The 23,727-nt window shown below is 36.5% G+C and overlaps 1 protein-coding gene and 1 long non-coding RNA gene across 8 annotated transcripts in view; one reads left to right on the plus strand and one right to left on the minus strand.

The window, feature by feature from the left end:
- LOC132237089 (uncharacterized) overlaps positions 1-23,727 on the minus strand; it is a 308,039-nt gene that overhangs the window by 169,202 nt on the left and 115,110 nt on the right. The window lies entirely within an intron of this gene.
- The window catches only part of RNGTT (RNA guanylyltransferase and 5'-phosphatase), a 209,218-nt gene that overhangs the window by 76,709 nt on the left and 108,782 nt on the right, over positions 1-23,727 (plus strand). For 3 of the 7 annotated variants that reach the window (XM_059700941.1, XM_059700936.1, XM_059700940.1), the window contains 3 exons: positions 2,297-2,368; positions 5,468-5,632; positions 22,499-22,567. In XM_059700941.1, coding sequence (XP_059556924.1) covers positions 2,297-2,368; positions 5,468-5,632; positions 22,499-22,567 — 306 coding nt within the window. The remainder of the gene's footprint in view (positions 1-2,296; positions 2,369-5,467; positions 5,633-22,498; positions 22,568-23,727) is intronic. The other 4 variants (XM_059700938.1, XM_059700942.1, XM_059700939.1 and 1 more) reach the window with 4 other exon arrangements.

Here is a 23,727-nt window from a genome sequence, read left to right on the forward strand (position 1 = left end):
GTCTGCTATTTTTATTACTCTACACATTAGAAGAGGTAGAAAAAAGAAGACAAGAATAACCACTGTGTTTGTATCTTTCTATATTTGAGTATAATAGTGATAATTACTAAGACTGTCATTTTACAAGTAGAGCTTGGAGCTGAACCCTGCTGTGCCTTTTTGTTTCACCAGAATCTTGGTAATTTCTGTGGCTGTCAATTTTAAATCTTATTCATTTGTTCATTCCTTTTTATTTGTTTTGTTTGCTGATAATACATTTTATTTTTTGCCTTTTTTAATGTTTAAACAAAAGTATGTTTTTGCTCATTTTGTCAGGTAATTTGGGAGGGAAATTCTGTGATATCTGCTGTCTGAACTTGGAGTGCCACTTAATTTCTGTCCACCCAGTTTTGTAAAGAATAATTAATTGAAACCTATTACTGATACCACCTCATTGGCTCATAAAATTCTTAGATACATGTATTTAAATTAAAATATTTCAGTGAACAGTTTAAAAGAATAAAAGTGATATAATTTATGTCAAGCATAATTTCAAATAATAAAGTACTATCTATACTAATAAAAGGGTAATATGCTTTAGAACAGATAGACCTGATATTTTGTGATCAAGCTGGCATGGGAGGGCAGTTAGGGGTGATGAGGCTGGCAGGGGAGGGCAGTTAGGGGCGATCAGGCTGGCAGGGGTGGGTGGTTAGAGGTGATCAGGTCGGCAGGCAGAGGCAGTTAGGGGGGATCAGGCACACAGGTAGAGTGGTTAGGGATGACTAGGCCAGCAGGGGAGGGCAGTTAGGAGGCAGCAGTTCCGGATTGCGAGAGGGATGTCCGACTGCCGGTTTAGGCCCCATCCTGCAGGCCTAAACTGGCAGTCGGACATCCCCCTAGGGGTCCCGGATTGGACAGGGTGCAGACCAAGCTGAGGGACCCCCTCTTTGTACGAATTTTGTGCACCAGGCCTCTAGTATAAAGATAAAAAAAGAGTTGTGTTCAAGACAATAAGTGTCTGTGCTTAACAAAACACGTATTTGAGAAAGAAGTTAATTTTAATAGTTTCTTAAAATATATTTGTCTTAAATCAGTGTGTTCTTAGTAATTTTAGATGGTTATATGTGGATTTTCTGTCATGAAATTATTTTAAAATGTTTCTTTAAATATATTTTATTAATTTTTTACAGAGAGGAAGGGAGAGGGATAGAGAGTTAGAAACATCGATCAGCTGCCTCCTGCACACCATCTACTGGGGATGTGCCCACAACCAGGGTACATGCCCTTGACTGGAATTGAACCTGGGACCTTTCAGTCCACAAGTCGACTCTCTATCCACTGAGCTAAATCGGTCAGGGCATGAAATTATTTTAAAAAACCCATTTAATTTCCTAGGAAGAATATGAGGAAAGTAAAGTAATTTTAGGTCAAACCTATTATTAAAAGTTAAAATTTTATAAAATACTACATTATATACCTATAATCATTCTTTAGTATCCTTTATCTCTTTTCTGTGAGAGGGCAGAATTTACATTATTTTCATTTAATGGCTGTGATATGTGGTATCATGTTCTTTTTTCCTGTTCCCTTTGATGATAGTAGAGGCATGTGGAACCAAGAAAGACCACATGTGTAGTATGGGGATTGTATCTATTATAAGGGTACCATTTTTATCTACAGATTTTATGATTAAAATAATTGGTACATAGCAAAATATAAAGCAATAATGATTTAACAAAATATTTTTTAAATGTTCCTGATGTTTGGCATTTAAAATTTGTAGTCTTTTTTTATCCTAATAGTTGCTTAGTAAATTCAAACATAAAACATAGCATAGTAATTCAAATATAAAATATAATGAGCAGATATTGTAATATCACTTTATTTTATACAGAATGAATTCATGATAGGAATTTTTGGGGTGCTGAGAATATTGATTTAATCTGGGTATTATAAGTGTGTTCATTTGAAATTTCATTTTTTTTTAAAAATATATTTTATTGATTTTTTACAGAGAGGAAGGGAGAGAGATAGAGAGCCAGAAACATCGATGAGAGAGAAACATCGATCAGCTGCCTCCTGCACATCTCCCACTGGGGATATGCCCGCAACCCAGGCACATGCCCTTGACCGGAATCGAACCTGGGACCCCTCAGTCCGCAGGCCGACGCTCTATCCACTGAGCCAAACCGGTTTTGGCCATTAGGTTGTATTTTGATGTTTTATGTACTTTCTGTGTGTCTATTACATTTCAGTGAAATTAAACAAATTGTTGTTAAAGAATGAAGAAACTTTTCTTTTTTTCTCTTTTAAGGAAATGATTATTGATAAAGTAAATGGACAAGCTGTACCTAGATATTTGATTTACGACATAATTAAATTCAATGTAAGTACCTTTTATAATTTCTAAATGGATTGTCACTGAGATAATAGATGTTTTTAACAAATAAAAAGTATTATTGCCTTAGAGTAGGAAAGAAAAATTGTGACACTTTCAAGTTACTCATTTGATTTTTTTTTGTCAATGCTTGTACATTTTTCTTTCCCTTACTGCCTAATACTTTGCACATTTGTCTTTAGATTCTTTAGTTATTTCAAGTGACTAAAGATAAGCAGTTTAACTGTGGTAATACAAGATAGTATATTGTAAAATGTTATTAAGTAAACCTAAAAACAAAATATAAATCTTCTTTTGTGAATAGATATAAAAAAGTGAAATTATATTTTCTACCCATTTACTACAGTTTTAGACTAGCCAAGAATCAAATTGCCTGTTAATGTTTAATTCAGTATTGAAATTATTTAGACAGTACAAGATGAATTCTGTAAATGGAAGAAATTCTTTCAATAGTGTACATCTATGAAAAGGTATAATTATTTTCTAGAAATATATTATTCAGATTGCATAATCATTTATTATTCCAACCAGACTGTAAGCAGTTAAAAATTCTGGAATTAAAAGTGTTAAGTTTTAAGATTTTGAGGATTTATAATAAAAGTTAAAAAAACCTTTTTTTGGGGGGGGGGGGTTGTATATTTTAAATGGCAGTATTAAGATTCAAGATTTTATATTAATCCAGATGACTTATTTTCTCCAGGAAATTTTCAATGTGTATATATCTCACTTGTTGAATTACATATATTTCAAACTATTTCAAACCTAGGAAACTCAAGGTCAGAAACCATCAAGTTTTAGTCTTGTTCTGTTTGTGGCTACTGTATTCCTCAAAAGTAATGCTTTCCAAAATTGACTTACTCATATCACAGATCTTGGAATGATGTTCATTGGCCCCTAACAAGACAAAGGGTGGGTGTGGCTTTGTTTCTTCGTGAATGGGGGAGTGCTATCTCCTTTGCCTCTTGATATTGAGCTCTGCTTTAAAATACGTTCAGTGCAGGTTCATTTCTTAGCCTGGGAACTTTGTCTTAGACAATGGCCTTCTAATTCTTAAAAGAAAAAGTAAGTTTTCGGCATACGTAAAAGTATAGAGAATAATATAAGGAATACTATATACCTACCAATAGATTTGTTGAAGCTTAGCTTTGTCTTTTTTATTCCGCTCCCCTTTTAATAATAAATAAATCACCCTATATAATAAAAGACTAATATGCAAATTGACCAAACGGCAGAATAACTGGTTGCTGTGACGTGCACTGACCACCAGGAGCGGATGCTCAATGCAGGAGCTGCTCCCTGGTGGTCAGTGCGCCAGAAGCCTAGTTCACCGCTGGCAAGTGCAGCAGCGGTGGCAGGCAGCACTCAGGACTCCTGGACTGGGAGAGGGTGCGGACTGGGCTGAGGGAACCCCCCGAATGCATGAATTTTGTGCACTGGGCCTCTAGTTATATGTATAATATCAGAAGTTTCTTGTGTACACCTCTGTCTTCTTATCCTTGACCCTCTTACCCAGAAGCAACAGCCTTTACTCTGAATTTGGTGTTTATTATCCCCATGAGTGTTTGTGATACCTTTACTATCAATGTATGTCTGTAAAATATATGTAGTGTTCTTTTGTAGGATTTCTAGTGTTACATAAATGTCATAGTACTGTACTGTAGTGCACAACATTTGCTCCACATTATTTTGTATAGATTTATCTGTGTTAATGCATGTAGGTTTGGTTCATTCACTTTAATTACCCTTAATTATTATATTATAGAAATGTATGAAATTTATCTTTTTTCCTCTTGATTAACATATGTGTTTCCATATTTTGCTGTTTAATTATTGTATTGAATAGTTTTATATATTTTTTTCTTTTGCACTTGTGTCATAGTTTCTCTAGGACAGTTCTCATTCTTGGGATGTGGTCACTTGGGAAGTGTTTAAGAAGTCCAGTCCCTCATTTCCTACAACATTGAGATTCTAATTAATTTAGCAACTTAATTAAGCTTTATTAGCTGCCTTGCTAAATTCCTTTCAGAAGTAGTTGTACCAATTTATCACAGTTGGTAATACATACCTAATTTTTGCCAAATGGCTATGTGTGAAATGATATCTTGTTTTTAATTTGATTTTTCCTAATTACTAATGAAGTAGTAATTTTTTTTAAGGATTCATCTTTTTAAAAACTATATATTATTGATTTTTTACAGAGAGGAAGGGAGATAGTTAGAAACATCGATGAGAGAGAAACATCGATCAGCTGCCTCCTGCACACGCGTTACTGGGGATGTGCAAGGTACATGCCCTTGACCGGAATCGGACCTGGGACCCTTCAGACTGTAGGCCAACGCTCTATCCACTGAGCCAAACTGGCTAGGGCAAAGTAAAGCATTTTTTATGTTTGCTTTTACTTGTTTGGATTTTTGTGATTTTATTATAGGTTCCAATGGTCTGTTCTTTTAATTTTTCTATTTGGTTGCCAATCATGCTCTTCACAATGTATAGGAACTAGTTATCTTTTCTCTGTTTTAATTCTTTCTTGGATATAAATGTGGCAAACAATATATTTTTCATATTAGTATCCATTGAGCCACAGAAGTTTTTAAAAAAATTTTTTTTAAAATATGTTTTTTATTGTTGATAGTATTACAAATAGCTCCAACTTCCCCCCACCCCCATCTCCCTTTCTCCTAACTCCTACCTTACCCCTCTCCCCAAGTCTTCACTACCCTATTGCCCCTGTCCATGGGCTATGCATATAAATATATAAATAATAAAAACAATTAGTGAGTATATTAATACTTTAATTCAGATGTGAAAATTTTGGATCAGTTGTTAATAGATTTATACCCTTTCCCCATACTATTTTATACATTTATAATTTTGAAATAACTGTGTGTGTGTATGTTTAGATATGCTTCCATCATTAGTCAAATTAATTTTCAGGGCTGGCATGTGGGGTTGTGCAGGCTCTATATTGGAGAACTCCAAAGGATGTAATTTACAGAAACAACTATGTACAAAGTGAAAGCCTTGATAGTTATGCTGAAAAAATAGTTTTTAGAGTTAAAATTTAAATAACTGTCTCATTTAATTCAGGCACAACCAGTTGGAGATTGTGATTTTAATGTTCGTCTTCAGTGTATAGAACGAGAAATAATAAATCCTCGACATGAAAAAATGAAGACTGGGCTCATTGACAAAACACAGGAACCATTTAGTGTCAGAAATAAGCCATTTTTTGACATTTATACTTCAAGAAAGGTAACATTTTTAAAATAACACTTATAATGTATCCTAATTCAGCTTGGGAGAGAAATATGAATGATATTTTTCTGCCGAATTGTCTTGATTTTCCCCGAAATTTCTTGAATATAGTACTCTTTTGGATAAACATGTACAGTTACCAGGTCTTCTCCTCGTTAGTAAGATTCTCAGTGATGGAAACTTAAACTAGGTTGTTTTCTTGTTTCTCATAATAGTTTTTGATTGATAGCTATTATGTTTTTTAAAAAGCTGTAATCTGTGTAGAGTTACATAAGAGTGAAAATAACTTGTCAGGCCTTTTGAAATCAGCAGTTTTTAGTACATAGTCTATTTTAAACTAATCAGTTACATATATATGTATATGTATATATACATGGAAAGTTTTCTTTATTTTTGTTGTTTGGACACTTAAAATGCATCATATTAAATATTCTGGGATAGTTGTTTTTTTTTTTTATTTAACAATGTGGCTTAGAAATATTTCCATGTCAATGCATAGGGATTTGCAACATTATTTTTTAGCTGCTGCATACTATTTGACAATAAAGATGCACCATGAAGTTATTTTTGGGAAGAGGAATGGTTATGATATGATAGAATAATATGGAAAATATAGCAACTTATACAATTATGTTTTAATTTCCTTTCTAATACAATCTCATAAGGTAGATAATAGAAGAAGTTTTCGTTGTATTTTACCTGCTTCTATTCATGTCCACTCAATTTGGTATTTCTTCTTGGATATAATATTAGCGATTATTCCAGCACTATTGAGCATTTTTTTTCTCAATATATAAATATATTATAGAAAAAACAAATATAGAGTTATTCTTTTTTCACTAATATTTTGCGTAAGGCCTTCTTGGCATGGGGCTGTTGGTAGACTTCGACTGCCATCATCTTCTCACAGTTCCTTGCCTTTTGTGCCTCTTTTGACAGCAGACATATGATAGAGTTGCTTACAGGAGCCTGTACACTTCTGTGCTCTGCCCAATTGGTAGAATAAGGATAACGTTGTCACTTAACGTGGGCCACACCCTTGGTGGAAATCTGCTAATTGCAGCTATGTACTCTTGCGGAAATATTTTCTAAATTATAAATAGAGTGTAAATTTGGGCAGAAGCCAAATTGTTTCAGTTTGCATTTGTTTTTTAAAAACGAATTTGACAGCTTGTGCTGTCTTAATTCAAAGTTCAGCACTGAAGAAAATGTGTCTTAGTATAGTTTCATTAGTCAGAATCAGTACTTATTAGAAATATTTGGCAGTGGATAATTATAAGAATTGTTCTTTAGGGGTCTGAAGCAGTTATATTGAACAACTTTCAATGTAGTTTTCATTAGAGAACCGTGATGCTCTTCCTTTTTTTCTTTATACTCAGCTTATTTAACCCCCTTTTTAAACCATATGATTTTTAAAAAAGAAGTCCTAATATTTAGAATTTTTATTATTAGTCTCATTTTCCCTCCGTTTCAGTTCTTACTGTTATTTCTTTGTTCTTAGTTTCTCTTGAAATTCTTTTTGGTTGCTGAATACAGAAGGAAAGCACCTTTTACAGCAGAGTTGGTCTAAAGGGGAAAACGAGTGACACCAAACATGGGATAGTAGCTAGAGTTGGCAGGTTATTGCTCTAGAGAGTCTTCTTTTTATTATGAATTTTTAAAATACATTTATCTTTATTGTTGAAAGTATTAGAGATGTCCCCTCCACCCCCCATTGGCCTCCTTCACCCCACTCCTGCCTCTTCCACAGGCCTCCATTGCTAATGGGAATGGTAAATAGTGATATTATGAATGATAAAGGCTTTGTCATGGAAGTACATATCATTTTTATGAGGGAAGACATTTTTTATGTGGTTTTAAATAGTTTATAACTGTGGAAAAATGCATACTTTTTTATAGACATTTCATTTCTGCATACCTTTAAAATTTTGAAGATAATTTTTATTTTAGGATTTTATTAGTATAGCTCTATTAGCCTTTTCCTTTTATGTAATTAGATCCATCAAACACAGTGCAGGGATAATGAGTTGTTCAGTGTTTAACTGAATATACATAGTTAAAATAAAGCATACAGAATAGTAACAAGAAGAAGCAATTTCTCAAATAATAATTTTATTTGAGTTTCTAGTTTGAAGGCCAATTAAAAAAGATTCATTTTTATTTATTTATTCATTTTACAGCTGAGTAGTATTCCATTGTATAAATGTATCATAGCTTTTTTATCCACTCATGTTCTGATGGGCACTTGGGCTGTTTCCAGATCTTGGCTATTGTAAATAATGCTGCAATGAACATAGGGGTGCATATATTCTTTCGACACTTACATGTGGAATCTAATGAACAAGTTAAACTGACAGACAAAATAGAAACAGAGGCATGGATACATGGAACAGACTGACAGCTACTATCGGGGAGAGGGTTAGGGGACTGGATGAAAGAAGATGAAGTGATTAAGCAAAAAATCCACATATATTTAACACATAGCATAGACAACAATGTGGTGACAGCCAGAGGGAAAGGGAATGGGATGGGGGTCAGTGGAGGTGGGCAAAGGGGGGTAGTGGGGGCGGAAAGAAACTTTGGGCAATGGGCGCACGATATGGTGCACATATGTTTTGTTGAGGCCTGTATGGTTTTGTGAACCAGTGTCATCCCATTAAATTTAATAAAACAACAAAAAACAATGGAAAATATGCTATAAGTTATATTAAAAAAGAAGAGAAATATGCATATATTCTGTCTATTTCTTTATTCACAAGGATTTTCATTTCTTTCCATATTTTTATAGATTGCCTTATTTATTTATTTTTATTTTTTGGCATGTTCTTAGAATTCCCGGTCTTAGCCTAGGGACTCTGAGGGCACATACATGTCCACACATACTTTAGGCATATGTGTATACCCTGTGAGAAGAGGAGTGTGACTCACTAGGCTGAAGTAGGATTGGGCCTTTCTGGGAGAGAATGTAAAGGTAGACATATTAAAGAGAAGTAGTAAGAATTTTAAGTTGCACATAGGAAGTTAATGACAGTACAGCTGATGAAAGCACATATTCTTTAACGGTATATATAAAAGTCTAGTGAACCATGTAATTATTTGCTGCATTAAATTGTTGATAAATGTTTACCTTTAAGTACTAGAAATACAATCACTATACCAGAGATATATTTTGCTATTTTATACAGCAAAATGAAGTACTTAATATAGTAGTTTAGATATAAATCTTAGGTTCTATTTTTATATGATTTTGAACTATTTCTATAGTAGCTCAAAATTGATACAAAGAATAAGGGAAATGTTATATGCTTTTTATATTGCAGAAAACATAGTTTATTTCTTAAAGTCTCATTCCTTATTCCTGGTACTTTATTAGGCTGTAAAACATGTTTAGTTTACAGATAAATGCCATTTGGTATCTCAGTATGGGTTGTCCTCATCCAGAGATGTTCACTGTCTATTAAAGATCTCATTTGTGGTGGCTAACTGGGCCATTTTACCCATGCGACTATGGCATCATTCTACAGTCTGCCCCATCTTGAACAGCCTCTTGACAATAATGCCCAACAAGGAAGTCATATGCTTTCCTGCTGATGCCTGTGACTTGGAGGATAGTCTAAATTGTGTCAACTATAGAAACACAATGACAAAAACTTCTGTTGCAATGAATTCAGGCCAACTGCATAGTCCCCTACAGAATGGTCCTTACTTAAGACACTAGGTGCAAGTATGGGAGTCCCCAGGGCCACCTTCATTGTCAGACCTGCTGGCTACAAATTCTGCCGTCCCCAGGGACTCCCTTAGGTTTGATAATTTACCAAACAGACTCCCAGAACTCAGGAAAGCACTATACTTAGGATTATAGTTTTACTGTAACTGGAGGCCAAAAGAGGAGCTGCATAGGGCAAATCTGTGAGGTGCCCAAATGATAAGCTTCTGGTTGTCCTGTCCCTGAAGAGTCATGGATGGTGTTACCTGCTCCTGGTTAGTATGTATGACAGTATTAGAATATTGCCAACCAGGGAAGCTCACCTAAGTGTTTGAGATCCAAAGTTTGTATTGTCACATCCCACCTGCATGGCTGACCTTTAGTTTGCAGCCCCTCCCAGAGGTTTGGCTAATACCTTTAGTCTCCAGTTCCTCTGGACGTCAGAACTGATACGGCACAATCGAAAGCCCCCATCATAAATCATATTGTTAAACCTTTTGGCAAGATACTTTCATCAGGCAGGACATTCCAGGGGCTAGAGCTCACCACCCAGTAGTGGAGGGCATAGGCCAGACCTCTCTTTTGGTAAAGTTACTTCTTCAGTACACACTTACTCAAACAAAAGATTTTTTTTTTTTAATCTTCACCTGAGGATGTTTTTTTCCATTGATATTTAGAGAGAATGGAAGGGAGTGAGGAGGGGAACATTGATGTGAGAGAGACACATTGATTGGTTGTCTCCCTCACATGCCCAGAGCCAGGGATCGAACCTGTAACCCAGATACATGCCTTTGACTAGGAATCAAACCCTTTGGTCCATGGGGCGATGCTCTAACTACTGAGAAAAACCGGCCAGGGCCAAAGGATGTATTCAATGAGGTAGATTGTTTTGCAATTTACCATAATGTTCTTTGTTTGAAAGTCTTGAATTATATTTTACAAATAAATGTGATTTCCATTTATGCTCAAATTAAAATATTTAAGTTCTTTCTTGGTTTCTTTATCTCTGTAATTTTTGTCGTTTTTCTTGTGACATTCAGACCAGCCACTCTTGTAGTTTAGTTTTTTTTTTAATTGCATCACTTATGTGTTTATGGCTAAGTATTCATTCTCTCCTTGCATTCCTTCCAAAAATGCTTAGCATTCTTCCAAACTAGTAGGTCATGTTTTTCTACCCATAAAGGAAATACTCACCTATACTTCTTACCAGCTGCAATTTGGATAAACATTTTAGAAAAGATTTAGGAGAGGTTTCCCTGAAAAAAAAACAACAAAAAACAAACAAAAAAAAAACACAACTTAAAACATGCTAAGGAAATTTGGATTACATGTAGGCAGTGAGGAACATTTGAGGGTTTTTAGATGTGATTGTTACACAACAAATTGTTTTAGAGTCAGTTCTAGCAGTAGTGAGTAGAAATAGTTTGGAGAAAGGACGTTAACCTACAATCAAGAAGGCCAGTTAGGAACCTTTTACTGTTGTCCCCACTGGCGATATGAAGGTAATATGGGGTAGTTTGGATAAAGTTATTACCTATGAATGATGATTTTAATATTTAAAAAATATCTCACCCCTTTAATAATCTGTATATTAATTAAACCAACAGCTTTTAAACGTCTTATAATTTTTAATGTTTTCATTTTACACAAGTTTTGGGGATATAATATATTCCATGTGTATTCTACCTAACTGATACATATTAGTCTGTTTTTATCAATTCTGTCATTGTGCTATTCACTTTGTATTTATTGAGCACATGTTTATTGAAGTGAGAACTTACTCTATGCGAGATTACTGTAATAGATGTTGAGGATACAGTGATAATAAGATGTGATTCTTGACCTTAAATAGTCCACAGCTCAGTTTGGTAGTCAGACAATTAAACAGGAAAATCCTGTGATGGAGGGAAGCACAGGGTGCTATGGGAATATGCCAAAGGAGATGCATATATATATGCATCTTAGACTGGGAATGTGAATCCCTGGTTTAGAAGAACAGTTAAGAGCATGGACTCTGGAGCCAGAATGATTTTGGGGTTTCCTTTCTGTGTGACCTATGCTAAGTTCTAAACGTCACCTTCAAAATGGGGATATTAGTGGCTCCTACTTCTTAAGATTGTTATGAGGCTAAAATGAATTAATGTATGTAAAGTGCTTAGAACAGTGCTTGGCACATAGTGTTATATGTATTACCTTTTCCTCCTCCTGTTTGTCTCTTTTTTAAAATGGATACATAATCAGTACTCAGTAATATTTGAGTAAAACTGTGAATGATAGTGAAATTATAATTACTTTTCTATTCTCTCAGAAGCCTTTAAACATCTATATTAAAAACACGTAGTGTAAAATAACTATTTTGTGTGTAGTTAGGTCCATATTAACCAAAAGTCATAAACTGGTAGGTCTCAGAAAGTTTAAGCTTATATAATATTTAAAAAATAATGAAATTGCTTGTAGGTGAGGATGCCCTCTCCAGCTTGTCATAGTTCTCACTCATCCCTATTATCTTATATCCAGTCCTGTTCAGGCCTGGCACCTATAAGCATTTGAGTTAGTAACTTCTGAAACTGATACTGGTTCTTCCAGGATAGAGACTGGTTGATTTCTTTTAAATCTCATATACTTGGTAGAGTGGCTATCAGTTACTGGCACTAAATGAATGTTTGATGAATGAATGAGTGAATGAATGAATGATACCTCAATTATGAGTTTCAAAATAAGACTAACAACGACCAAAAATAATAAACTATATGTTCTAGATAAATGTTGTTTTTAGATTTTTTAACTTGTCAAGAGGGTTTCACCAGAATTATTATGCTTAATTTTAATTTCAGTGATAGGGGTTAATGAAAGAGCCAATGACAATTTTCCAGAGGCTATTTATATTTTGATTAGCTAATTTTAATGTTATAGTTGCTTAAGCATTATTGGTAAATACAGTAATAGAAATCAAATTATTGTTTTTAAAAGAAGATAATGATATTGACTTTTTATCGAGGAGAAAGGATGAGTTTTGTAGAATGATTTTGTACTGATTAGAGGAATATTGAGGGTACAGAAACACTGGATAATCTTAGTCTAAGCCAGAAGTTAAACTTTGGGAATAAAAAAAGGCTAGAGAGTAATGTAGGTGAATGGAAATTTCCATTTTGGAGGGATTGGAAAAACTAAATCTTGAATTTTAGGGGAGTCATGAAAGCACATAAAAAAATCAATAGATATAAGCTATTATATTGAGTGTTCTCAGGCAGTCAGTTGAGGCTATGTGGAAATATTTGCTCAGAAAACATCTGAGGTGAGTGAACTAGTCCATAACAGAAAGGTAGAGATATTCTTTTCTCATTTAAGAAAAGTATTATTTTTCTATACTGTAATGAATTGATGTTGCCAATGCCCATCCCCAGTTACATTGCAGATTCATTTTCTTCTTTATTTGTAGTCTTAAGCTATCATTTTGCTTATTTCTAAAAGGTTCCTTTCTATCCTTCGTAACTTTACAGTTTCTGTTTTGTTTATAATGTTTCTAATTTCAAGCCCTTTTGCATTATCTTTCTCTGCTTATGCACTTATAATGATTTGGTTTCCAATTACTTTCTGATCTATAGATATATAAAGTGTCAATTCTATTCAGTCACCTGGTATAACCTAATGGAAAGTTACATGCCTTCTGTAGGCTGTATGATGTTATTCAAGTGATGCTACTGTATTCATAGATAAGCAAATTTTATAGGTAAAGCTTTATAAAATACTATCATGCTTTATTAATAACTAGAGGCCCAATGCACGAAATTCGTGCAAGAGTAGGCCTTCCTTCCCCTAGTTGCTGGCACCAGCTGCCCTCTGGCACACAGGACCCAGGACCTGGGCTTCCCTCACAGCCCTGGCTTCGTCTGAAGGTTGTCTGGAAGGACGTCCAGTCTAATTAGCATATTACGCTTTTATTATTACAGATGATTTGATATATTATTGTAAATATTTCTCTCTTCTCCACGTCCAGTGTGGCTAGAGAGTGGTCCGGTTCCTGAGTAGGGGCGGTTGGGGATTGAGAAAATGAAAGAAAGAGACGGACACCAAGATGGAAGGAAAAAGCTGGGGCTGGGTGGGAACGCTGTCCTCTGATGGAGAGACAGGGACCCATAGCCAATCAGCGTGTTTATTTTATACAGCAAAACCCAGGAAGTTTTACTAAAGGCCAAGACAAAGGAGATTATGTGCATTCTTGGGTAGGCCCGAGTTGTATTCATTCCTGGTGCTTGGCTGGATTTAACTCTTTGCAATCGTTTGTCTACTCTCAGCCACCAAAGCTTTTTTACCGTTCCGGTCGTATGTCTGCTCTCAGCCACCACGGCAAGGAACCGTACGAATCTTAACTCTATTCATTCATGTATCAGTTCATAATTTCTCTGAAAGCTCTTAAGTGTCTTAGTGACCTTGTCAGGAACCAAAACATTGCCCGGACAAATCGGAGATATCGAAACTCAATATAAACAAACGCGGTCGTTCCACACTCGCCATGCAAAACACCGTGGCGAGTCAGTCGCCTTTTGAGAGTGAAGAAATTGACAAGCTTCGGAGATACTTCGCAGAATTTCAAATAAAGCTTTACAAATTACGTTTAACTGTAATTAGGCATTCTCGCTTGTTAAGATATTTCAAAATAATACTCCAAAATGGCAAAAACAAAGTTACCGAAAGAAGTGTACTGCGAATCTGAAAGTAACGATGAAGAGTTTTATTTTGGCACCTTGAATACTGACTCTGACGTAGAAAGTGATAACGTTTGTAGTGATTCTACTAGTAGTGACGTAGTTCCAAAAAATAATTAATAAATCTTGTTTATCCTTCATAATCTTGCATGTTATGTATCACTGCTCTTTCAATGGAAATTAATTCCGACCAGTACGACACCCATGTCCAAATTTAATAGGACCGCAAAGGGTTAAATAACAAAACCCACTCCCTGGCACTTGGGTTGAAGGTCAAGCTGATAACACTCCTGCCTCTGGCAAAGCATGTTTCCAGGATGTGGCTTTGCCAACGCCACTGGATTCAGCTGACAGTAATGAAAGAAATGCTCATGTGTCTTCCCAGGTGCTCTCTACATATTATGTCTACTATCTTAAATTTTATTTAACTATCTTCTAATTTTATTTGGGGAAAAATAATCAAGAAAGTTACAATTCTAAATAATACCCTAGGATTTTTAGAATAATTCACCCATATTCCACATTAATAGCTTCTCCTAAGTTTTACAGTTAAATATTTTTAAAGTAAGGTATTTGTTGTTGTTTTTAGAAGTGTTTAACAAACATTTTGGTTAATTTAAATAGAACTGTGTTTCTGAAGAAAAATTACGAGGGAGAAATGGCTAATTACATCTTTGCATTTAATGTTTTTACTGTTAAATTAAAATTAAGGTATTATTTAGGCATATGTAGGCTTATATTATCATTGGGTCCCCAGTATCCAACTGTTAACTGGGTTTCTAGCATAAATAGGCAGTCAGAAAATATCTACCCTAACCAATACTGAATGTGATTTTATTTTTATTGTGATGTTACCACAACAAATTATCTAAGAAAACCTTAGCACATCTTACATAAGAATACCAGTGCAAGTCATAAATTAGTTTTACTTAAAATATAGAAGAGGCAAAAAACTGAGTAGCTTAAAAGTATAGGACAGTCTATTTTGGAGTATAATATTAGAGCCAAAAAAATACCAAAGTGAGTTTTAACATTATTTGGTATTTAAATTATTGAAATAAAACCTGACCTTTCAAGCCATGGTATTTAAACGAAGTCTTTAACTAACTCTTTTTGGCTCCTTGGTAACTACTTCTTCCTTTGAGACTGTGCCTGACTTAAAACTCTTTTCTCAAGGGCTGCCCATCATCCTTGCTTAATACAACTTCCCTATGTTTTGTTTGACCTACTTATAAACCCTGGATTCTCCATTTCTTGGAAATTTTTTATTCTGATTTTTATTCTGATTTAGTTTCTTTGACTTTGACAACTTATCCCTGGCTATATTCCTACTTTAAAGTTTTAAGTTAGACATACTGCTTTCTTTTTGTAAAGATTCAACATTTATTTGTTTTTAATGATTTCAGAGAGGAAGGGAGAGAGAGAGAGAGAAAGGGAGAGAGAGAGAAACATCAATGATGAGAGAGAATCATTCATCGGCTGCCTCCTGCATGCCCCACACTGGGGATCGAGCCCGCAACCTGGGCATGTGCCCTTGACCAGAATCAAACCCAGGACCCTTCAGTCTACAGGCCGATCCTCTATCCACTGAGCCAAACTGGCTAGGGCGATACTGCTTTGTAAACACAACTTCCATCTTTTAAAACTAGTGAGACATCTCATCAATACATTTCAACTTCTCTGCCATCCAGTGAGTCATGAACCTCTTCAACAGTGTCTGGGTCTTAGCCTTAGGGAAAGTAGTCCTCCTTATTGGTTATGCAGTCTCAGCCCAAGTGGCTTCTTCCCTTATATCTGTGATCCTAAATACTGTAGAGTTTTCCTTAGTTTCTTAGGGTGAAAGCTAATATTGATTTGTGACCTTTCTACTTTTCTCAGTGCAATGAATATTTTTTTTCTTTTTTTAAAATATATATTTTATTGAATTTTTACAGAGAGGAAGGGGGAGGAATAGAGAGTTAGAAACATCGATGAGAGAGAAACATCGATTCAGCTGCCTCCTGCACACTCCCTACTGGATTGTACATGCCCTTGACCAGAATCGAACCTGGGACACTTCAGTTCGTAGGCCAATGCTCCACTGAGCCAAACTGGTTAGGGTGCAATGAATATTTCTGTAAGCACACTTTAGCTCCATCTCTCAAATCTCAGCCTACTGTGTTTTCATTTGGTATGAAACACTTAAAATTTTTCTTTTGATTTTTTTCTTTTATTTGTGGGTTATTTAGAAATTTGTTATTAAGTTTCCAAACATTGGAGAGCTTTCCAGATATCTTTCTCTTACTGATATATAATTTAATTCATTGTGGTCAGAAGACATTCTTTGTATTACTTTGACCTACCTATAAATGTGTTGTATGCACTTGTGAAAAAAAAGTGTTTCTCCTGTTGTTGAGTGGAATGCCTTAAAATTTTCAATTAGGTCTGATTGTTTCAGTGTTCATATTTTTACTGGTTTTCTGTAAGTTTTTTCAAGACATCTTTATGCCTGCTTTTTGATTTTCAGTGTTGTATCTTTTCCTTTTTTTATTTCAGTTGGAAAAAGTGCTACACATTTTTTTCTTCAAGTTCATTGATTTCTTTTCCCTTTGTTATATTCAGTCTGCTGATAATCCATTGATTATCATTTGTTGTTGTTGTTTTTTTAATCCTCACCCAAAGATACCCCCCCCCCCACATTGATTTTTAGAGGGAGTGGAAGGGAAGGGGAGAGACAGGGAGAGAAACATCCATGTGAACGAGACACACTGGTTGCCTCCTGCATGCACCCCTACCAGGGATGGAGCCTGCAGCTGAGGTACGTGCCCTTGACCGGAATTGAACCCAAGACCCTTCAGTCCGTGGGCTGCCGCTCTAACCACTGAGGCTCTAGGGCTCATTTTCATTGATTAGCATTTTCCCCCAATACTGTGTTTTATTTCTTGCATTTCCATTTGTCTCATTTTTATAGTTTTTATTTTTATCTCTGTGAAGTTCCATATTTGTTCAGACATGTTTTCTACCCTTTTCTTTAAAATGTTAGGGCTGTTTTAAAGTCCATTTGATAATTCCAAAATATGGGCCATCTTTTTTTTTTTTTCTGTCACATTATTTTATTTTTAAATTATTTATTTATTTATTTTTTGGTGATTTTTTTCTTTTCTTTTTTTAAAAATTTTGTTTTATTGCTTAAAGTATTACAAACAGTATTACATATGTCTCCTTCCCGCCCCCCCCCCCCCCCCGCCCTTGACAATCCCCTGGCCTCCCCTACCCCCCAGTGTCTTGTGTCCATTGGTTATGCTTATATGCATGCATACAAGCCCTTCGGTTGATCTCTTACTCCCCTCCCCCATCCCCAACCTTCCCTGGCCTTCCTGCTGTAGTTTGACAGTCTGTTCGATGCTGCTCTGCCTCTGTATCTATTTTTGTTCATCAGTTTATAATGGTCTTCATTATCCATAAATGAGTGAGATCATGTGGTATTTTTCTTTCATTGACTGGCTTATTTCACTTAGCATAATGCTCTCCAGTTCCATCCATGCTGTTGCAAATGGTAAGAATTCCTTCTTTTTGCCAAAACCGGTTTGGCTCAGTGGACTGAAGGGTCCCAGGTTTGATTCCGGTCAAGGGCATGTACCTTGGTTGCAGGCATATCCCCAGTAGGAGATGTGCAGGAGGCAGCTGATCGATGTATCTCTCTCATCGATGTTTCTAACTCTCTATCTTTCTCCCTTCCTCTCTGTAAAAAATCAATAAAATATATTAAAAAAAAAAAGAATTCCTTCTTTTTTACAGCAGCATAGTATTCCATCGTGTAGATGTACCACAGTTTTCTAATCCATTCATCAGCTGATGGGCACTTAGGCTGTTTCCAGATCTTAGCTATGGTGAATTGTGCTGCTATGAACATAGGGGTGCATATATCCTTTCTGATTGGTGTTTCTGGTTTCTTGGGATATATTCCTAGAAGTGGGATCACAGGGTCAAATGGGAGTTCCATTTTTAACTTTTTGAGGAAACTCTATACTGTCTTCCATAGTGGCTGCACCAGTCTGCATTCCCACCAGCAGTGAAGGAGGCTTCCTTTTTCCCGCATCCTCTCCAGCACTTGTTGTTTGTTGATTTGTTGATGATAGCCATTCTGACAGGTGTGAGATGGTACCTCATTGTTGTTTTGATTTGCATCTCTCGGATGATTAGTGACTTTGAGCATGTTTTCATATGTCTCTTGGCCTTCTATATGCCCCCTTTTGAAAAGTGTCTATTTAGGTCCTTTGCCCTATGGGCCCGGCCATCTTTATGTCTTGTTCTATTGACTGCCTTATCTATTAAATGTAGTCATTATTTTTCTTATTTTTTATGTGTGTGTGTGGTACATTTTTATTGGATGCTGGACACTCATTATTTTTCTGTGTGAACACTAGAAACTGAGGTAAATATCTTTGTGCTTAGTGTGGACATACCTCTTCTTTCAGTTTCATGGGCCTCATTTTGGGGAGAAGAGTTAGTGGTTGAATCAGTGTGTTCTGTATTTGAGATAGGTTTATATTGCTATAGTTATCTTCAGTGCTCAACGACTTTGCATTCCTTCAGCAGATGACTGCTGTTAACAATGGGTATAAAGTGGTTTTGCCCATTTTTCCAGCTTCACTTTTAGCTTTCAGTAGACTCTGCTTGCTTATACCACGTATTGGTCTATTTTTTGCTCTTGTACTCTCCCTCATCTATAAACAACTGTTTCTTGTCACTCAGTGCCTGACTTGTGGGAACCGCAGTTTTCTTAGTTTTCCTCCTAAAGTCTTAGTATTAATAGTAGTATTTAGACCTTGAGCCCCTAGTCTCAGGGATGGGTTTTCCCTCAGTGAGCCTGCCTCTCTCCCTATAGGAGACTGAACTTTGCCCTGCATAGGCAGGATGTTTTGGCAGGAGCAGGGTTTTTTTTTTGCTTTTTATCAATGTAACTAGAGGCCCGGTGCACAAAAATTTGTGCACTCGGGGGGGAGGGGGTCCCTCGGCCCAGCCTGTGCCCTCTCGCAGTCTGGGAACCCTCGGGAGATAACGACCTGCTGGCTTAGGCCTGCTCCCGGGTGGCAGAGGGCAGGCCCAATCCCTAGGTGCAGCCCCTGGTCAGGCTCAGAGGAGGGCTTATTGGGGAGTTGGGGCACTGCCCCCTGTCATGCACAGAGCAGGGTGATTGGGAGGTTGTGATGCCACCCCCAGTCATGCTCAGGGTAGGGTCGATGGGGAGGTTGAGGTGCCACCCGCTGTCACGCACAGAGCAGGGCTGATCAGGGGGGTTGTTGCCCCTTCCCCTGTCACGAACAGAGCAGGGTGGATAGGGAGGTTGTGGCCCTGCCCCCTGTCACACACAGAGCCGCAGGGCGATCAGGGGGTTTGGGCGCCTCCCCCTGTCACGCTGATCAAGGTGCCGGGAGGCTTCGTGGCTCTGCTGATCCCGGTGCTGGGAGGCATATTACCCTTTTACTATATAGGATAGAGGCCTGGTGCACGGGTCGGTGCCGGCTGGTTTGCCCTGAAGGGTGTCCTGGATCAGGGTGGGGGTGCCCACTGGGGTGCCTGGCCAGCCTGGGTGAGGGGCTGATGGCTGTTTGCAGCTGGTCACACACCCTTCAGGGTAGGGGTCCCCACTGGGGTGCCTGGCCAGTCTGGGTGAGTGGCTGAGGGCTATTTTCAGGCTGGGGGTGACTGAAGCTCCCAACTGCTCCTTTCTTTCTTTCTTTTTTTTTTTTTCATTCTGGGCCAGCTTTAGCTTTGAGGCTTGGCTCCAGCTCTTAGGCCTCCGCTGCTGAAAGTAGGTTTCTGGCCTTTGCTTACAATGTTGCGATCCTGCTGGCTGAAGCAAGGTGGACTAAAGCAGGTTTCTGGGGTTTTGTTTAGCTTCTATATTTGTTACATAGTTGCTTAGAGTTGCAGCTCAGAGGCCTGCAGCGGCAGGCGGGGAACGTTGGAGTCCTCCGTCACTGAAGCAAGCAAGCCTCATGTTAGTTTCAAGCTGCCTGGCTGCCGGTCGCCATCTTGGCTGGCAGTTAATTTGCACATTGCCCTGATTAGCCAATGGGAAGGGTAGCGGTTGTACGCCAATTACCATGTTTCTCTTTTATTAGATAGGATATCCTTGGCCCAAGGCTGTTTTTGGCTGCTATATATCTAGGTGACTTTATTCTCAGATAACATCGTGTTATTTAGTCTTGCCAACTCTGTATTTTATACTGTTACTTTATTACATACTTTATGTTTAGGGATGGCCCAGTGTATGAAGTTGAGAAGTTTGGTCTAAGAATGGAAAAGCTGTATACTTGCTGTAAATGATGTACCTACAATAAAAGGAGAACAAGTTCTTTAACCTTTTAAAAGTGTTTTTTGAAAAGATGATTGTGATATTTGGTTTTTATTACATCATTCCTCAGCAGGACTCTGCTATGAATGTAGCAAGTTACTTTTTCTTACATAATGGGGTTCATGAAGTATCCAGTTATATATATTTTTCTTATTTGAACTTTTATTCATCATTCATGGATTTGAAAAACATTGATATAGAACATAAATGTCATGTATATATACCTGTACTAAATATGAGCATAGGTTTCAAAAATATTTTTTCTCCAGGGTGAATAGATAACATATATGAAACAAAGCTTTTAGTTTAACATTGCCTTCCAAAATTACAGCAAGAGTGTCAGCTGATATTTTTTGACATTTTGATGGTTGGAGTTTATTTTTCCCTCTTGAAAGAAATTTATAAGAAATCAGTGCTTTGAATCCATATTGAATTTTTAGTTAGACAGAGTTCCTCCTCAGATGGCTAGGTCATTTAAACCTTTGAGTAAATTGGAGGTCAATGTATGAATCTCAGATCTGTCCTGAAATTTTTGCCTGTTTGGCTAAACTTTCGACAACATGGTTCTAAGAGATCCAGTTGGCAAGCTCCCCACTTTCATAGTGTTATAATGAGAGGAAAGAACAAAACAAAACAGGAAATATTAAGAGTTCTATACATATGTTTTAAGTTGAGGCAAATATACATAGCACAAAATGGACCATTTTAACAAATCTTAAGCATACATTTCAGTGGCATTAAATACATTTACATTGTCGTGTAACCATTACTGTCATCTACCTCCAGATCGATTTTTACCTTTCTAAACTGAAACTCTACCCATTAAACACTAACTCATTTACCCTCACCCCAGCCTTTCTAATTTCTGTCCTTAGGAATTTGACTAAGGAGCATTACAGTTTTAAGGGACTGTAGATATTCAAACTCAAATTGGTCTTTAAGCAGTTAGGAACTAGTATCGCTCTAATTTTGCTCACTGCCCCCAGTTTAGAGAAATTACAGATTTTGAAGGAAGTAATGGCAGAGAAGGTAAAGGTCACAGTTGGCGAGGGGAAACACTAATCTTGTTGCATGTGAAATTTCGGTTGTTGCTGTTGGAATGTAAATCTCCCTATAAGTGAGTGTAGTGGTTTTAAGAGGATGTGATTATGATAAAAGATTTGGATTAGATAACCCACAACAGATCCTAAAATTTGGAGACACATACATGAATCCCAAAACTGTCCTATCTGGCTCTGTGAAAGTATATTTTGTTCTCTTCCCTGAAATGCAGAAATCAACATTAGGATTTCTGGCCATGACACACATGTTCAGTTCTTCAAAATAATAAAAGTCCATGAAAAGGAAGAATTTAAAATGACTTGCTCAGAACTAATTAGAGAGCATTGGCTCTTATAACTCTGCTCTTTAGCAGATAAGGCTGTGAGAAAACTGCTATTTGTATTTTGTACTGTGCATCCCTTGTACTGCAGTTCTTTGCTTGAAAAAAAATACAGGAAAAACCAAAAAAGAAAAGAAACAGTAAGACAAAAAAGTAAGGCTAAAATTTTTTCTGCTTGAGGGTTTCGGAAAAACACAGGTGATGTATTTTCGGATTGTGTTTCCTATGTCTGAGTTAGTTGTGGTTACAGATTCTCAGGGGATTCTCCCACACACTCCATCCCCAAGCAGGTTTCTCTGCTGTCTCCTTTGTTATATGTGTTTATTTTTTATTCCCTTTATTACTTCCCAGAGTTTCTCCTTTTATTTTGCCAGTGAGACCAATGCTTTAAATCCACATTGAATTTTCCATATTAAAATTCCTTTCATCCTGACTCAGCAATGCATTTAAAAATGTTTTAAATATTTTATCCATCATTTTGATTGTAGTTAGGACTGTTATTCAAGATATCTAGCCTGCCATAGAATGGAAATCTTCACATATTAAAAAACACACCTTATAATATATTAACCTATATTCCTCTGGACAACCCCTCTCTCTCATTTTGCATTTCAGTTCTTAAAACTTAAGAAAAGTTTTAATAAAGTTTACAGAATTTAAAATTCCGTTAATTAAAGTGATTATTGTATTAATTATTGTATTTCTGAAAATACATATATTTATTTTATAGCTACTTGAAGGAAATTTTGCAAAAGAAGTTAGCCATGAAATGGATGGACTTATATTTCAGCCTACTGGAGTAAGTTCATTTATGTGTGTGGGGTGGTGGTGGTAGTGGTGGTGGTGGTGGTGGTGTAGTAGATATGTATGTACATGTACATACATGCATGTATCTGTAAAGTACATTTTTCTCAGACACATTTATTTAGTATTATTTCTGTAATCACTGTTTTTCCTTAAAACAGTTATAAAAGATTTCATTTATACTAAATATATAAAATAGTGAAATGAATAGTTTTTTGCTTTTTCACTCAGTGTAAGAAATAAATATAGCTGGTTGTTACTTTTCAAGAAAGTTAGTCTTTAATATAATATCATAAAATGAATGTTAATTTGTTTCTTTACTATAAATCTACCAATAATATATAAATGTTTATTTCTTACTGTAGGCCAGTATACCTTTAAGTATTAATATTTCTAAAACTTAATTTTGCTGTAGATGAATAAAATTCAGAGTTATCGCTACTTGAAGAAAAATATAATTCTTTGAATATTTATTCCATATCTAATTTCTGAAACTCATTAAAGGACTTTCAACAACTTAGTAGTCAAATCATATATTTGGAGTAAGTTTTGTTTTACTCTATGGTAGGGTTTCTCAACCTCAGCACTATTGATGTTTTTGACAAGGTAATTCTTTGCTGTGGGGAGCTATCCTGTGCATGATAGGATGTTTATCAGCATCTTCCTTGGTTTGTTCTTACTAGATACCAGTATTACCTCTCCTTTCCATCCCTCTAGGTTGTGACAACCCAAAATAATTCATTCACTGTCTAATTTCCCCTGGAGAATAAAATTGCCTTCAGTTGCGAACCTGTGCTCTATAGGGCAGTGTTTCTTAAATGTGACCTGTGGTCAGGAGCATTTGCACCACACAGAAAGTTGTTAGCAATGTCACTCACCCCAGATGTGCTGATTAGAAACTCTGGGAATGCAGTCCAGCACTTTGTGCTTTAACAAGCTCTCCAAGTGACTAATGCATGTTCGAGTGTGAGAACCAGTACTCTACAGGAAATGGTTGTATTTCATGTGCTGTCCCTCAGCATATGTTGCATTTAAAAATTTTTATTTTACTTATTGTTGATTGTATTACAAATGTCCCCTATTCTTCCCCCCTTTGGCTCCCTCCACCCAGCCCCCAGCCCACCCCAAGTCTTCACTGCACTATTATCTGTGTCC

This window comes from Myotis daubentonii, chromosome 6 (assembly GCF_963259705.1).
Source record: "Myotis daubentonii chromosome 6, mMyoDau2.1, whole genome shotgun sequence".
Lineage (NCBI taxonomy): Eukaryota > Metazoa > Chordata > Mammalia > Chiroptera > Vespertilionidae > Myotis > Myotis daubentonii.